This window comes from Microtus pennsylvanicus, chromosome 6, assembly GCF_037038515.1.
Source record: "Microtus pennsylvanicus isolate mMicPen1 chromosome 6, mMicPen1.hap1, whole genome shotgun sequence".
NCBI classification, from domain to species: Eukaryota; Metazoa; Chordata; class Mammalia; order Rodentia; family Cricetidae; genus Microtus; species Microtus pennsylvanicus.
In genome coordinates, this window is record NC_134584.1 from 31,338,129 (window position 1) to 31,355,710 (window position 17,582).

The following is a 17,582-nucleotide window of genomic DNA, read 5'->3' on the forward strand; positions in this document are numbered from 1 at the left end:
AGCCATCACAACAGGGTGTAGGGAATTTTAGCAGTGCCTTCTTGTTCATGGGAAAGCATGTTTTTGCATAAGCCTTGCTGTTAAAGGTTAGCCACCGCACCTTTGACTTCAAAGTTGCTTTTCTTCTGAAAAAAACCAAACATAAAGTAATAAAGTCTCCCTGCTTTACATTTCTTCAGCAGAGGGCCTTGGTCTCCAGGAAGGAGATATTACATCTCTAAGTCAGGAAATTTAATCCTATGTGTAATTGAAATTGCTTACTTGCTGTAATTCAAACCCAATTTCTTTTCTTCTGTATTCTTCTGTGCTCTATGGAGGTGATAAAGCATTGTCTTTAAACAATCTTCCATTAACTAGACAATGAATGTTCTTTGGCTTTTTGTTTTTTACTTTAATGCATGCTCAAGATGTAAGCAATATTTTCCCCCTATCTGTTCTAAATTTTCCTAGGTTTGTGGAGATTTTGTTGCAAGGAGAGCGAGTTCCCTCCCCACCCCCTTTTTTTTATTAAAAAGAAAACCACCTTAAACAAGAAGCAGTTGTACAGGGCACACACTCATCAGTCCTTTCAGTTCCCTTAGTTTCACAGTCTGAAGACATTTCACAGAAAATCGGGAAATAGGCAATTCACAAGTTTCATTTTATTATTAACTGTTATTGTTAATTCCGTGTTCAGCCTTGTTTGTAAACCAAACTCTGTCACAGTGAGTTGGAGTGATGGCCCATCAGCTAGGAGCACTTGCTGCTCTTCTGGGGGACCCCACTTTGGTTCCTGTCACTAATGTTGGAAGGCTCACAACTGCCTGTAATTAGTGACATTTTCTTCTTGCTTCTGCGGGCACCTGCATACATATACCATTCTTTCACACACACACACACACACACACACACACACACACACACACACACACAGAGAGAGAGAGAGAGAGAGAGAGAGAGAGAGAGAGAGAGAGAGAGAGATGGAGAGAGTGAGAGAGCATTTTAATGCTTTATCATAGGTGCATATGAACAGGAAGAAGCAACCTATGTAGGATTTGGTTCTTTCTTGCTTTGGGGACTATATTGGAAATCTTGAGACGTTTGAACTACTGGAGCAGCTATAGCAAAAGCAAGAGTGGCTTTTTCTTTTGTTCCAGTGGGACTGTGTATACATATCATAAGAAACCCAGTCTCACTGAAGTCTGAGCACTGATTGAGGTCTTCTCTTTGTAGCTGACGCCATTGTATGAGCTGGTCAAGGAGGTGCCCTGTGCCGCTGTGAAAAGACTGTACCTGAAGCGGGCTCTTGAGGAGTACCTGGATGAATTCGACCCTTGCCATTGCCAGCCTTGTCAGAATGGTGGCCTCGCTATTGTCGTGGGGACACAGTGTCAGTGTCACTGCAAACCGTACACGTTTGGTGTAGCTTGTGAGCAAGGCGTCCTTGTCGGCAATCAAGCAGGTCAGTGGGATGGGTTTTCACTCATCAAGAGGGATACACCGCAAAGGGAACGCCTCGGCCCTTGACATGCTCTGCTTGGTGTTTGCAGACGTGAAGTTGCGCTTGCACTTAGATTCCATCCGTTTTCCATCTCCACAGTATAGCTTTTAAGGTTAAGTCCTTTGCTCTCTCTTCTTACTCGTCTGAAAACACCATTCTGGTTTGACTCCTCATTCTTGAATTCTCTGTAGAATAGAATTATGTTTAAAATATCACCTAGCTTCTCATAATCGTCTCACAAGGCTTTGCTTTACAACAGCTCTTGTGTCACCTGCCTAGCCTTTCTGACAGCAAGCTCTTTGGACCATCCCTACAATTTTGTATTGTGTACCATTAGTCAATATTTTTCAATAGACAGGTGGGTTTTTAATTATCTATTCAAATGGAAGCATCCTTTGCTAGTAGGAATTGGAATTTAAAGTGGAAATGGTAATGTCTTCCCCCCTTCACTTTGGTCATTGTCAGGAGAAGCAAAGAAACCATACAATGTACATGAATGTACTTTGACACTCTCAAAATATTTAGCACACTTTAAGGTATTGCAAGATGTTTGCTATAGCAGGCTGGATATGGATACTTCACGTCAGAGGGGAGAGCCTTTCTGGCTGTTGTAAAACATTCTAGAGAACACTTGGGAGTACTTGGAGAATAACAAAGGAACAAGAAGTTTGAACGACTTGTCCAAGTCCATGAACTGATAAAATACCATCACTGGATTCCCACCCAGCCACTTCCAAGCTTACAATACGCCTGTTTTAAATCTCTCACAAGGCCATTCATTATCCCTGTCCCCCAGTAAACACATAAGCAGCAAGTCCAGCATCAAGCTCTGAAGTCTTGCTCTGCAGAAGTCAAGAGGCTCTTTCTTACTTTCTAGGAGGGGTTGATGGAGGTTGGAGTTGTTGGTCCTCTTGGGGCCCCTGCATTCAAGGGAAGAAATCAAGGAGTCGAGAATGCAATAATCCCCGTCCCAGTGCAGGTGGAAAGGCCTGTATTGGAGAAACAACTGAAAGCCGGCAATGTGAAGACCAGGACTTGGAGCACTTGCGGTAATGGAGACCAAACTTCTTGGCTGTTACTTTGAGAATATATCCTGTGCAGTGAGCACAAGGTTGATGATAGCTGCCCATAGATAACCAGCACGGGAATGGTGATTTTTTTACTACTGTTTATTTTGCCCCTTAGCAGTGAAGGCTGGTCATGGCCAATATCACTGACTGTGAGTTTCAGGTGTTCCAGGCACCAGGGATATATGAGGCTAGTAATTGGGAGTAGGCCGGTGGCTTTGCTTCCTTCTTGCTGTGTAGCCCTGAGCAAGTCACTTGACTGACCCTTAAAGTCAGAATAATAGTTGTAGGTAAACCGATAATACGATATAAGCACTATAGAGATCCACCATGTAAAAGTGACTGACACAGGCTTGTGGAAAACGCCAATAAACGTGTAGATGGTCAGGCACAGCACTGCCTCCTACTTTCTTGATCTGTGGCACAAGCATAAAGTCAGACACTTTAGATGGATGATATTTTGCCTGACTGGTCTAGTGGTGATCTGACTCTAACTTTACATTGGTGAGGATCATGCAGTAGCTCTCTCAGCTTTCTTGACTGAAGCGAACCTCTATGCCAGACTTATATTTTTTGAAGATTTTTTATTTTTATTTTCTGTTTCATGAAGTTTTTTTTATAGCAACAGAACAAAGTCATAAATCAAGATGCTTTTAAGCCAGACTTATTTTAAAGCATTTATTTATTCACTTAATCAAGCCTGGGTTTCATGTAGCCTGGCTGCCCTCAAACTCGCCATGTGAATGAGGATGGTCTTGAACTCCAGATCTTTCAAAGTGTTGTAGTTTGCCTCACCAGGACCATGGTTTTTGTTTTCTGTTGCAGAGTTATTTTATTTTTCTCAGCATGGAGGCAATTTTATTAGAGTTTAAAAGAAACACTCCTATGGCGAGCGAGCTGTAAATCTCATCAACTTCCCAGAGGAGAAAAATGGAAGAGTAAAGAGGGAAGGAAGGAAGGGGGGGAAGGAAGAAAGAGAGGGAGGGAGAGAGGAAGAGAGGGAGAAAAGAAGGAAGGAGGGGGGAGGAAGGAAGGAAGGAAGAAAGCCATGCTATTTAAACTAACATGGAGGTCAGACATGTGACACACTAGCAGTCATGTTATGGGGAGGGGAGCTTTAGGGAACAAAGAAAAAAGTGTCACACGCAGGGAAATCCAAAGTTGAGCAGAGACAGACAGACAAGAAAAAGCTATATTTCCCTGAGTAGTTAATATGTGAAGCTGTATGGTGGCCCTCTGTAAGAGACTGTGCTGGGGAGTGCTCAGCGAAGGCAAAGTATAGGATCTCAATAAAGGGATAATTATTCTGCCTAACAGAAATATTATTCTGTCTAAAGATAGCATAGCTTAAGGTGAGCCTGTCCACTTAGGGGCCAAGTGATTGATCTGGCTTCACTAAAATTTTCGGTCTCCCCAGAGACTTTATTTTTTTGACCAGAAGGCGTTTTTTTTTCTCTTTTAAAATTATTTTCTTACTTTTAATTTTGTATATGTATATGCGAGTGCCCATACCCAAGAAGGTTAGAGGTTAAGGATTCCCCTGGAGCTGTTACAAGCCCTCTGACTTGGAGGCTGGGAACAGCACTCTGTTCCTCTGCAAGAGCAGTAAGTCTCCTCAACCACTGGGCTATCTCTCCAGCCCCAGAGGAGTTTCCTCCTACTGCGACTTTATTGTTGTAAAGTGGTAACCCAAAAATCATTTAGGAGCCAGACCATGGATCACAGCCCCCAGTGCTTCTGGAATCCATGGTACCTGGCAAAGATGAGTTGGTCAAAGAGATACAAAGTGATTTGTGGCTTTTAGCCACAAAAGAAACAGGCTTTTTTTCTTTTGGGTCTTTTGAGTCAATTTTTATCTCCTCATCATTTCCACTCTGAAGAAAAAATGCTAGTTGCCATTTTGGAATTGGAGTAATGACTGATCTCATTTTAGACAGCTGAATGGGGTTATCGTGTGTGGCATTTGGGGTACTTTACCAGTGGACCTATCTGAAAGACTCCCAAAGTGCATTTGTTGGTCCATTTGTACCACATTCCAAAACTCTACAAAAGATTTCAGGAAGATAATTTGTAGGCCATGTGAGTTAAAGAAAGAAACAAAGATCTTGCGTGTGTAATAGATGAAGGCATAGGCTGCCTTGACCTTCGGTCTTTCATGCCTTGTAAAATGACAATAACCAGTGTCAGTGGGGAAGGACTTGTGGGTTATCGTGAGAATGCACTGTACCTCCAAGAGGATGAGTGTGGGAAGCAGGTCTCTGCCTTTTACACAGAACTAAGTCTACCAAATGCAGGAATAACAAACATTTATATACAAAGCCAGAGAGAGTGGGGAATGTTTTTAAGGAGACATGGAAGTGATCTCTGCCTTCTGTTTTTCTTTCCTCCTCCTCCTCCTCCTCCTCCTCCTCCTCCTCCTCCTCCTCCTCCTCCTCCTCCTCCTCCTCCTCCTCCTCCTCCTCCTCTTGCTGCAATGAGGGAATGTGTCCTCCTGATTGGTAGATATAGGAAAATTTTGATGATTACTTCACATTTCTGGTTTCCTTGGGGTGTTGCAAAAGATGAAAAATTTGGCTGAGAAGAAAGTGCCACAGCCTACTTGGGTTCCTCTCACTCAGATTTTGCTCGCTGGAGAGAAATGGTAGTAAAATGAGCACAGAGGCACCGTGGACAATCACTGTTTAGTGATGATATGTCCATTGTCATTACAATTATAAGCTTCTGCTGGAATGATCACGGTGATGGTAAATTTTCAGGAATAGGGTGGTGATGTGGCATTATAGATCTCTGCACCTTTTAGACTTGCTATTCTTTCCCCAAGTAGATAGAATTAATTTTGTGATCAAAGAATTTCATAACCCAACAGCAGGAGACAGCAATATCTGAAAGAGATAAACTCTAGAAATCATATAATGTGGATGCATTACCCAAAGGCTTTCATCTTTCTTCCTGCTTGCTTATCATACTACTGATCCTGTAGATACTTAAATCGCTGTCTTTTGCTAGATTGAGTTTATACTCAAGGTATTTAAAAAATATAATGTGGTCACATATTTGGTTCTGAGAATGATCAAAATATTTATCCATGGTCTTGTACTTTCTACTTGCATACGTTCAGATATAAATAAAAAATAAAGTATAATATAATATACCATCTAAATTGTGGAAACCAATCACATTGATTTCCATTTGTTTCTGTTTTTTTTTCTTCCAGATTACTTGAACCGCATTGCTTTCCTTTGTCTTTGGTTCCCAAAGGATTCTGCCCATCACCTCCTGCCTTAAAAGATGGATTTGTTCAAGTTGGTTATGAAAAGATATCTTTTTCCTTTATAAATATTACTGCTTTTGTCTCTTGGCTATAATCTATCTCCTTCTCCCCGGTGAAATAGTGGTAAAATATTTTATAGGTGCTTTAACTTCAGTAGTGGAGGATTTCATTTGTGATGTTTCTTCTTTGTCCCAAGGTGATTCAAATTTTGTAGAAGGTAACATTCCTTCTATGGTCTGGGATGTCACTACTGCCCCCTAATGAATGGGAGCTACCACCATGCCAGAGGGCTAGTCAACATTGCCAGTGTTACTAAGTGTGAACGTACACACAAACTCTTAAGACTAAAGAATCTTTTTTATTCTTTTCATTGAAAAAAATAAAAACATTTCATCATGAAGTATTTTATTTACCGCCAGAGATATTTTTAACCACTGTCTGATGGATGGAGGCTATTGTACTTTTACCAATTTTTATTGTCATGAAAGGACCCTGGTCATCTCTTATTGGTTGTTCTAGTAATGTCACTTGGCATTGTGATGGTCTTAATTAGTTCTTCTCCAAGTTTTTCTTACAATTGAGTTTTGAGTCCCAATTCAATGAGATCTCTTCATGGCTCACACAATAGATAGGCTTCATGAGGATGCCTTCAATGCTGCCAACTTTATCTCCTTCAGGGGACATTTTGATTCTTAAATTCTAGGCTCTTAAGCTTTCAATAATGAGAGTTTGCTTAAGTTTCCACAAATGCATATATTGTTGAGAAAATGAGGAAGAAGGAGCTGAGGTAGAGAATGGTAGAATGTTCTACACACTCACCATGATCTATGGGGCTTTTGAATGAAACATGTTTAGAGCAATATATTGCAAACTCATACATCTTAGCAGCCTATGAAGCTCTTTTGCTTTTTTTAGGAGGCAACATTTTTAAACACTGTTTCAGAATGTCCACATAGATCACTCAGGAGCCTCCGAATAGACATTGCTTCTTGATTCCCATCCTCCAACCCTTTCTGACTCAGTAGGTTGCAGGTGGAGCCTGGAAATCTTTTCTGGTTTCTGAAACTGGTTTCTGCATAGAAATGTTTGGATGGTGTTGAGTGAAACCTCTTCATCATGAAGTCCCTCTTGCAAAGTAGCAGAAGGCCTCGGGGCTACAGTAAAAAAATTGACACGTACCTTCTCTATTGTTTCCTTTAGCTTCTAGGAAGGAGGCAGACTAAGTCTGGAGTAGTATGTCTGGGAATGATAATGAGACACCAGAAAATTGGGATTTCCCCAGGGTGGGGAGAACCAGAGAGTAAGGAAGGAAGCAAGAACCCCAAATGTGGGTCATTATCCCCTCTCAGGCTGCGATTTGAAATTCCTTCCTTTATTATGACAATTTGCCTCCCAACATTATAGGCTAATAACATATGTAATCCATTCATAGCTGCGTTTCCATAACTATAGTGAAGAGTGGGAGGAGATCAACAGCATGATTTTTATTTTAAGTAATCAGTGAGCTAGGTGTGGTAGCACATGGTGGTAATCCCAGCACTTGGGAGTTAGAAGGGTAAGGTTCTGAGCTTGAGGCCAGCTTGGACTCCTTAGCAAATTTCAGGTTAGCCTGAGAGGCACAGTGAGACCCTATCTCAAAAAGCAAAGCAAACAATGAGCTGATAAAATGTCATCAATGAGAATGACTTTCATGATGATATTGAGAAGATGAGAATATTTTTGTTATGCTGACATTTTATTAGGTAGTGTTGTCAATGAACAAAATATACATCCTTCAGATGAAGAATTGATGGGGAAAAAAAGCTGCCTCCAAAATCTGATGGCAAACTGCTTTTTACTGCAAGTATAAGGGAAGGAAATCACTATAATGGTGTCCACTAAAGTGATTTTAGTCAAATGCTCAGTGCAGCACTTGATATTTGGGGAACAGTCTATATGTCTGCTATATGTTGGCATTTATGGCTTTATTTCAATCAGTGGTGGTACTAGTGTTGTTGAATAGACCCTTACAGGGTAAAATGCTTTATATTGGTTTTCTAAATCAATTGCTTGAAAGTAGGTTCACCAATGCTTAAAGTTAATTATGGTTTGTAGGACAAATAAACCTAAAGAAACATTTCATTAATGAGAAACACACAAACTCAACCTTTCTTCATCTTTTGCCTTTTTTAGGATGAAGGTACCATGTTTCCTGTCGGGAAAACCATAGTATATGCTTGCAATGAAGGGTATTCCCTTGTTGGAGATCCCATTGCCAGATGTGGAGAAGATTTGCAGTGGCTTGTCGGAGAAATGCATTGTCAGAGTGAGTGGTCTTGGCGGTAGGATATATCCTAAGATGACAGAATGATAGAGAAAGAGGTGAATCAAGATAAATAACACTCATGTTAACCCCAATACTCTAGAACAAATTAACACCAACTCTATGACATTAGCAACTCATCTCCTTTTCCTGAAAGGCTGTCAGGAGCCTGCATCGGCTGTTTTTCTTACCACAGTGACAAAGATACCAGGTCAAAGCAAGTTAAGGAAATAAAGACTTATGTTAGCTCACAGTTTGCAGGGAAGGTATATTCATGATGAGGAAGCCTTAGTGGAGGGAGATTGGGTGGCTGTTCCCATAGCTTCCTCAGCCAGAAAGCTGAGAGAAATGGATGCTGGTGCCCAATTACTGTGTATATAATACTTTATATAATTTGCTTTGCTTTTCATGGTAAGTATTTCTATTGGTTTATCTTTCACTCATAAATTTTCTGCATAATCGTGGTTGTAGTTTTTTGAAAGAATCCTATTGAATTGTTAATATTTTTTGATATTTATATTTTCCAATTTTTTGTTTTGTTTTGTTACGTTTTTCGAGACAAGGTTTCTCTGTGTGGCCCTGTCTGTCCTGGAACTTATGCTGCAGACCAGGTTGGCCTCGAACTCAGAGATCTCCCTTCCTCTGACTCCCGAGTGCGGGATTAAAGGCACGCACCACTACTGCCTTTGCTATTTTCCAATGTTCTGTAGAAAATTTCCATCTTGTCATTTAGTTTTTTTTTTGTTTGCTTTTGATGCAAAATTTTACTCAATAGCCAAGCTGGCATGGAATTCACCTGACCACAACTAATGGCAGTCCTCCTGTCTCAGCCTCCTAGGGCTGAGACACTACACTTGACATCATTTAGATTTCTCAACAAAGTAATCGCGGCTTTTTCAAGGCTCTAGTAATAAATTTCTAGTAATCTCATTATCTGTACCTCTTGTTTCTGTTTTATTTTTAGTGGTCAAGCTTTTTGAACATTAGATTAGTTCTAACTAAATGCCAGTCTACACATGAAAAATTTAAGAACAATTTGAGGCGTTGAGGACATCTTTGGAGGTGTCAACAATGAAGCTACTTTTCAACTGGTTAACTTTTATTCCAATGGTGTCTAGCCACTAAGTGCTCATGAGGAAAAGTCTGAACTTTCTTCTTGGCTGTCCGCACCGCCCCCTTTTTCTTGACAGCAGAGACCTTTAGATCCTCTCCCCTGTGACTCTAATGCAGGCTCCAGAAACAGTTTAACCTATGAGCTGCAGTTCTCTCCCCAGTTTTTCTGTTCTGCATTACGTTCTTAGTTTTTATTTTGTGTTAGTTTTTCAAACTTGCAAATACCACATGGAGAAAAGCATTGCCCAATCTGTAACCACTGCCTTAGATTTCTCCTCCCTGAAGTCTTGGACCTTTGAATCTGTACTTGTTTGACAACCTTCTGAGTCTCAGAAACATTTTTCCTTTAATCTTGAACAACTTTCCTATCTGTCTTGGTCGGAGAGAAGCTGAAGGATATTCTCGCAATAGATCTGACAGATGTATCATGCCAGAAACAAACTCATGGCCAGATTTTGAAGGCACAGCATGTGACCAGTACTTTGCTTTATCTACCAGCAAAGTACACAACCCATTGGACAAAATACAGGCACTTAATAAATGATAAATACTGTGTTTGTATAAATAAATGAACGGGTCTTCTGATAAAGTCAGGGCTGAAACAGAGCAATGCCATACTTGTCCAAAATCCACGAGGGACTTGGCAAAGATTCCTGTTTCCAGTCATGGTTCCTGACCTGCTCTTCCTAACTATGTATATTTTTCACTTTTTTTCCTGCTGTTTTGTTTTTAAATAGATTTGGACTAATGAATGCCATTAAGGGAAAGTTTGAGATGGGAAAAATACAGAGCACTGCGTACTTTCACGGCTGCAAGGTGAAAGGTGGTGCTTTAGATTTGTAGAGAGTGACATATCTAATTAGAGCTAATGATATGCAAATGAGCGAAGCTCTTGGGGAAGTTCTGGTGGGACCTCACCTCACTACAGAGATGAGAGGCAGCTGTGAAGGCTGCAAATTTTAGCAGCAGCCTGGGCTTTGGGACTCTATTTGTAGGCTTGCTCATTTTAGGTTGTCACATTGCTTTGAGGGCAGGGGAAGGAGATGACAGCTGTTTTGTCTTCAGTCATTTGCTGGTCAATTATGTGTCAGACACCGCGGAGCCTGCCTTTGGGAGCGCCCTATGAGTAGACTCTGTTTTCCCTACTTGTCCTGTGACGCGAAAAGGCAGAGCCTGGATCTTAGCACACACCCAGGTTGTCCTAAAAAGGTTGTTTGGGGAAGCAGTGACCCTTGCATTCTGTTCTCCTTCATCTTCAGAAATTGCCTGCACTCTCCCTGTATTGATGAATGGCTTGCAGAGCCACCCCCAGAAACCCTTTTACACGGTCGGTGAGAAGGTGACCCTCTCCTGTGCCGCTGGCATGTCCTTAGAAGGTCCTTCAGCATTCCTGTGCGGCTCCAGCCTTAAGTGGAGTCCTGAGCTGAAGAATGCCCACTGTGTGCAAAAAGGTGAGTGGTCCCCGTGTCTCCTCAGTGCCACCTGTGCTCAGACAGGTGAACATCCTTATGATGACCGTCATGGCATTCTGGCACAGCACATCATTCTCTGCATCTGGCTCCCTAGGAGGATGAGGTCAGTGTGTAGATTGTGTAACAGCCATTCACGGTTCACGATAGACTCATGGAGTGCAGGGGCAGGAGAAGATACCGCACACGGAATTTCACTCCTCCATAGACAGTTATATCTGCCAGAGTACCAAGAAAATGAAGGCTTTTTGCAGGCTGGTGTTTGGTTTTCTTCTGATTTCCTAAACTCAGAGTCAAGATGATAATTTATTTTCAACTTTGAATGCTTTATTTCTGGAATCTCAGAGTTTATTGATATTAAAGTTGAAAATTTGTAAAGCATTTGTGTTTAACCCTGCAGAGAAGACATTAGTCAAAGAAAAATCTTGTTGTTAGTGAAGCAACTCTTTGTGAGGGTACGGAAGAATTAAGTTTTCAGGAAGAAGGAAAAGATGAGAGTCTAGATGGCTCAGCAGGTAGAGCTTCCTTTATTTAATACCAGAGAGGTGATGTCTCCAATTCTAATCACCCCAAGATGAAGGCACAGGATCCAATCTCTCAATGACTGGAGTTCAAGAGATGCAGATCTACTCTTAAGGCTGATGTTTTTGTAGCCAAGGATAGGGAAGGGGCATGAGGGCCTTGTTAGGGGCAGAATGTGGGGGTGAGGTAGCTGTTTTTCTTAGATAAGCTATGTGATTGCAGGGTCTGCTGTCTCTGCAACCACTAGCTCCTGGAGTTGGAGTCAGATCCCAGATAGCTGCTTCCTGGGACTTTGAGCCCAGTTTCAGGCCCGTGGCTTTTATTGGAGAGTGGGGGTGTTAAGGACAGTAGTGAGAGATGTGTGTGTGTGTGTGTGTGTGTGTGTGTGTGTGTGTGTGTGTGTGTGACATGGGCTGAGCCCAGGGATGCTGCAAGAACAGCAAGTCCTCCTGACTGCCGCTCCATCTCTCCAGCCTGGAAAGATGCTTTTAGTAATTATAACCAGGAAAGAGGGAAATCTCATGGACATGCTATTCTACATAATATGTCATCAGTGTAAACATTTTAATGCAGTGCTAAAATCTGTCTGTTCTTAGGAGGATGAAGTACTAGATTCTATAACAAATCCAGTTAAGTGAATTCGATGCTTACAACAGAAAAGATCAGACTTCTTGGAACCCTGTTCCCTTGCATTAGACCTGAACTGTGGTGATGTACAGACAGTAGAGAGGAGGAGAGTGGATTAATGGAGTACCTTCTGCATTAGCTCTGGTGCGAACTCTCTTCTGAACACATCAAAAAACAATTGCTGTCTCCTGTGTTCCCTCTAGCATAGTGTTGTGTCAAGTAAGGCACCTGTACCTGTGATTCTAAGATGAAAGAGAACAATATACACTTAATGAGGATATACTTTGGTTCCAGAGGAAATTAGGTAGTTGTTTTTCTGAAATGCTTGCTTCTGTCATTTTATTGTATAATTTAGTGTGCTTCCTCCCACCCCCCACTCAGTAGAAGAAAATGGTATTATGGCTGGTTCTAATTAAGGGTGTTTTATGGACCTGTGTATTTTTCTGAATATGTAGATAACAAAAATAGGTGTACTTAAAATAAACCTATAACGAACTAAAGTTCTCATGTTTATCAGCTTTCAGAGCTAGTGCTTTAAAATCTTAGTTGAGCATGGGGATGGGGAGATGGCTCAGGGGGTGCAGTGTCTGCTGCAAAGGCACCAGGAGCCCAGTTCAGATCTGCAGCTTTCAGAGAAAAGCCGGGTGTTGTGGTGTCCTTACTCTCAGTGCTGAGGGCATAGGGACTGGCGGATGCTGGCAGCTGGCTGGTTGGCCAGTCCAGCCAAAATGGTGAGCTCCAGGTGACTTGTCTCAAAAATAAGGTGCAGAGTGATAGAGAAAGACACCCCAACATTGATCTCTTGCTTCCATATATGCATACACTTGCACGCATGCACATACACACTCACACATAGACACATACACATACTAACACACATATACACATACCACCACACACACCTCTAACACACACACAGACACACACACACACATAGTAACACGCAAATTCACACATACCACCACCACCACACACACCTCTAACACACACACACAGACACACACTTCACACATACCACCACTACCACCCTTACCTCTAACACACACATTCACACTCACACATAATAACGCGCACATTCACATACACACATACACACTCACTACCACCAACATACACACCTCTAACACACACGTTCACACTCACACATAGACACACACATAATAACACGCATTCACATACACACTCACTACCACCACCACACACACCTCTAACACACATGTTCACACTCACACATACACACCACCATCACCACCACACACACACAATATTAAGTAATAAGTGAGTAAAGTACTAGCCTTTGAATATTTAATCCTTTAGAAACCGTGCTAAGCACACGACACATGCACGTTCCACACACATACAGACTCACACACAAATATCAGCTATGTGATAGATATGTGAATGAAGTACTAGACCTTTTTATTGTTGCTGTGGTTGTTTTTATTTTTATTTTTTAATTTATTTTTATTGAAAAAATTTCCGCCTCCTCCCAGCCTCCCATTTCCTTCCCCCACCCCGCTCCTTTCCCCCTCCCCCACTCCTTCCCCCCTCCCTCTCCAGTCCAAAGAGCAGTCAGGGTTCCCTGCCCTGTGGGAAGTCCAAGGTCCTCCCGCCTCCATCCAGGTCTAGGAAGGTGAGCATCCAAACTGGCTAGGCTCCCACAAAGCCAGTACTAGACCTTTTAATGTCTAAATATTTAGTCATGTAAAAGTTTTGCTAAGATATACATAAGATTCACTATTTTAATCATTTTAATATGCAGATAACTAATATAAAGCACACTCCGTGATGAATAGCTATCATCTCTACCTGTCTCCAAGATTTTGCATATAAATGTGTTTTGATCTAGCAAATAAAATAAAAAATATTTTACCAAACAATCACAACTTCTGGGAGTGTAAGGAACCCTTATACACTACAGATGGGAATGTAAATTAGTCTAATCACTTTGGAAACCAGTTCACAGATGCCTCAAAAAAAAAATGAAAACTAGAAGTACTATATATTCCGATGACATTACTTACCTGATGGAATCTAAGTCATCATAGGACATAAATACCCACACATGCATATTTATCACGGCACTCACAACAGCAAAGATGGAATCGGCTTAGATTTGTACCAACAGATGAATGAACGAACAAAATTTCATTTATTATACACAAGACCTGCCTAAGATCAAACTGGAAAAGAAATCCCAGCATGCATGGGGAAGGAAGTCTTGAAGTTCCCATGCTAGCTGAGAAGCTGGGTAATTGATGGCTGCTGTGTGTGGAATCAGTTTTCTCCAGGAATGCAGCCTGTGAGAGGCTACCCAGGCCCCAGTAGCTGGTCAAACACCCACCCACATATAGGCAGCACTAAGTGGACTCACTGGGTTAAAAAAAAAAAAGAGCATAAGAAGTTGGGAGGAGATAGCAGTGTGTGTGTGAGGAGAGTAGAAGTATTCGAGGGGAGAGAATGAGGTGTAAGTTTGATACTTTAAAAATATTAATATTAAATACAAATTTAAAAATTAGAACAAGAAGAAAATGTGGCATATAAACACATTTGAGGGTTTTATTACCTCAAAGGGAAACAAAACTGTATTATTTGAAAGAAAATAGTGGAGTTGGAGATCACTGTGGCAAGCAGATTGAGACAAACATGTTTTCCTCTCATATGTACAATGCACACTTATAAACATGTGCGTGAGACTTGATAATGTGGCTAAGAGGTAGAAGCATGTGCTATACAAGCCTGCTGACTTGAGTTTGAACCTTGGGACCCAAGTGAAAAAACCAGATACAGTAGTGAGTGTCTGTAATCCTAGCCCTTCTATGGTGAAATGGAAAGCTATAGGTCAGCTATCTGGAGTGTGGGGTGAAAAAAGAAATCTTGCCTCCAAAATGGGTGGAAAAAGTGAACTTGCTTCTGAGAGTTGTCCTCTGACCTACACACACACAGACACAGACACACAGACACACAGACACACACACACACACTGTGGTACATATGTCCCTGTGTGCACATATAAACAACAACAAAAATAAAAGCAACAGTACTAAATGTATTTGATATTAAAGTAGATGGCTATTTAGAGGGAAGAAGGGAACCAGCAAGAGGGAGAGGAAGGTGAGAGAGTAATAGGGGGCTTAATATAACAAAAATACAATGATGCTCATCAAGGAAGATATCATAATGAAATCTATTAGCTTATGAGTTGTATTCATGACTTTTCTGTTGCTTTGATAAAATGCTATGACCCAAAGCAATTTACAGAGGGGGAGTCTATAATGGTGTTGCTGGTGGGGGTGGGATCAGGTGACAGAAACTGAAAGCTGGCTGATTACATCACATCTGCACCTAGGAAACAGAGAGGGAGAACTGGATGTGGGGGCCAGGGTGAATTCTCAGCTTTTTTATATGGTAGAATATATTGACAGAATTTTGTATATTAAACCATCCCTTCATCTCTGGGATGAAACCAGCTTGATCCAAGGCTGAATTCTCAAAGCCCACTTCTAATGGTATATTTTCGCTAGGAAGACTGTACCTCTTAAAGTTTCCATATCTCCTCAGAGGGTGCCACCAAGTGCATGAGCTTATGGGGGATATTTTTAATTCAGTCCAAAATACATGCTCCTAAAAAATAGAAAACCGTTTTGCTTTGAGATAATTTAAGATCTCAGAAAAGTTGCAAAATCTAGATTCTATACATCTTCACCTATCTTCACTTTTTTTTTATAAATTGACATAACATAGTTGATGAAAGCAAAGAAACCGCCAGTTGTGGTGGCCCATATCTGGTTACTGTTTTATTGCTCTGCAGAGACACTGTGACCAAAGTGACTCTTAGGAAAGGAAGAATTGAATTGGGGGTTTGCTTATAGTTTTAGACGGTTAGCCCATTATCATAATGGCAGGCATGGTGCTGGAGAAGCAGCTGAGAACTTTCCATTCCTAATCTGCAGACATCACACACACACACACACACACACACACACACACACACACACACACACACACACACACAGAGAGAGAGAGAGAGAGAGAGAGAGAGAGAGAGAGAGAGAGAGAGAGAGAGAGACTGGGTCTGGTATGGATATTGAAACCTCAAAGCCCACCCCTAATAACACACCTCCTCCACCAAGGATGCTCTTCCTAAACCTTTCAAACAGTTCAGCTGGGGACTAAGAATGGAAACATATGAGCCCATGGTGTGGATAGGGACATTCTTATTTCGACCACTTCCCAAGCCATGGTAGTATTTGACAACCGAGATAGGAGGATCTCAACTTTGAGGCTAACCTGAGCTATATTATAAGACTTGGTCTCAAAAGAAAAGGAAACAACAAAGCAAAAACACATTGAGAATGTAACGTTACTAGGATGCTACCGACTAACCTATTATTCAGAACCACGTTTCCCCCTATGCAGTTGTAATTTCTAGGATCTGCTTCAGCTTCTGCTTTGCATTTGGAGTGCCATCGCATCAAGTTGAAGTGTTTAGAGGACATGATTGTTATTGAGATTTCTAGCTGTGGAAGATGTTTCATATTGTTACTGTTTTTCCAATTTTGTGAATCTCTTGGGAGATTGTATTATCTTGTCTAACTTTTTCATATTTCCTACAGCAAGGGACATATGTATCCTATGCTGTTTTTACTTATAAAATTATGCCCTTCAGTGTATGAAGCCACTTTCTGCCAAACTTGGTGGCCTAAGTTTGTTGCCCCAGGACTAACACGGTGGAAGTTGTCTTTTGATCTCTACATGTGTGCCATATACATGCACACACTAAGTAAATAAATGCAGTTAAAAATAAGAAAACATGTTCTTCTAATAAAACTATCTTTACAATCTACTATATGAATATCTAATTTTATGCTCAAAAGTTTGATGCAAATGAGTTTCATTAAAATGAGGCAAGCAGAAAGTGGAAAAAAAAATGAGTGTTTTAGACTTCACATTGCCATCTTCCAGAGTCAAGGCAAAGGTTTTCAATCTATGGTACTGTAAGCCACACCAAGGTGCTTTGCTAGCAAAATTCCAACAATAGTTTACTTAAAATAATGAGTTTCTACATAGAATATTTTTAATGTAAGCAACTCCAGACATAAGCACACTGTTGAGGGAAGACCACTTGGACATTTGCATGTGAGAGACTATGGTACCTTTGTACCTTGGGTACCAGAAAATTCTCCAACATATGTTCTTTTTAAAAACTAGTTTTTTTATTTAATGTATATAGGTGTTCTGTCTGCATGTATTTATGTGTATCACAAGCATGGTTGGTTCCCACAAAAGAAGAGGACATAAGATCCCATGGAATGGGAGTTTCAGATTGTTGTGAGCTGCCATGTGGGCACTGGGAATCAGATCCAAATTCTCTGGAAAATTGGCAAGGGCTCATAAGTGCTGAACCATCGCTCCAGCGCTCTGAGTGGCTTTGTGGGCAGTGTGGGCTTTGTGGTGAAGTGCAGTCCAAAATGACAGTTTTCAAGGGTCGGCTTCGTGAAAGGGAACCTGCTTCACAACCCTGGATTCAAATGTGAACATTTGTTAAATATTTGAAATAGCTTCCATTTCTAGGCTTTTCATCTCTTGCATAGGAGCTTGTTAACAGGGATCAAGCATCAAGTGTATGAACCGTGCATGATCAGTTCAACATGCCTGGGAAGGGGTAGCTGTTGCCATTCTGCAGGGGTATAGCGTGAAATGCTTCAGAGTTTTATAATGTATACATTAA

The 17,582-nt window shown here is 41.1% G+C and overlaps 1 protein-coding gene across 1 annotated transcript in view; it reads left to right on the forward strand.

The window, feature by feature from the left end:
- C7 (complement C7) overlaps window positions 1–17,582 on the forward strand; it is a 71,980-nt gene that overhangs the window by 48,197 nt on the left and 6,201 nt on the right. The window contains exons 11-15 of the mRNA XM_075975968.1: window positions 1,213–1,441; window positions 2,358–2,529; window positions 5,762–5,849; window positions 7,991–8,123; window positions 10,493–10,684. Of these exons, the coding sequence (XP_075832083.1) occupies window positions 1,213–1,441; window positions 2,358–2,529; window positions 5,762–5,849; window positions 7,991–8,123; window positions 10,493–10,684 (814 nt within the window). The remainder of the gene's footprint in view (window positions 1–1,212; window positions 1,442–2,357; window positions 2,530–5,761; window positions 5,850–7,990; window positions 8,124–10,492; window positions 10,685–17,582) is intronic.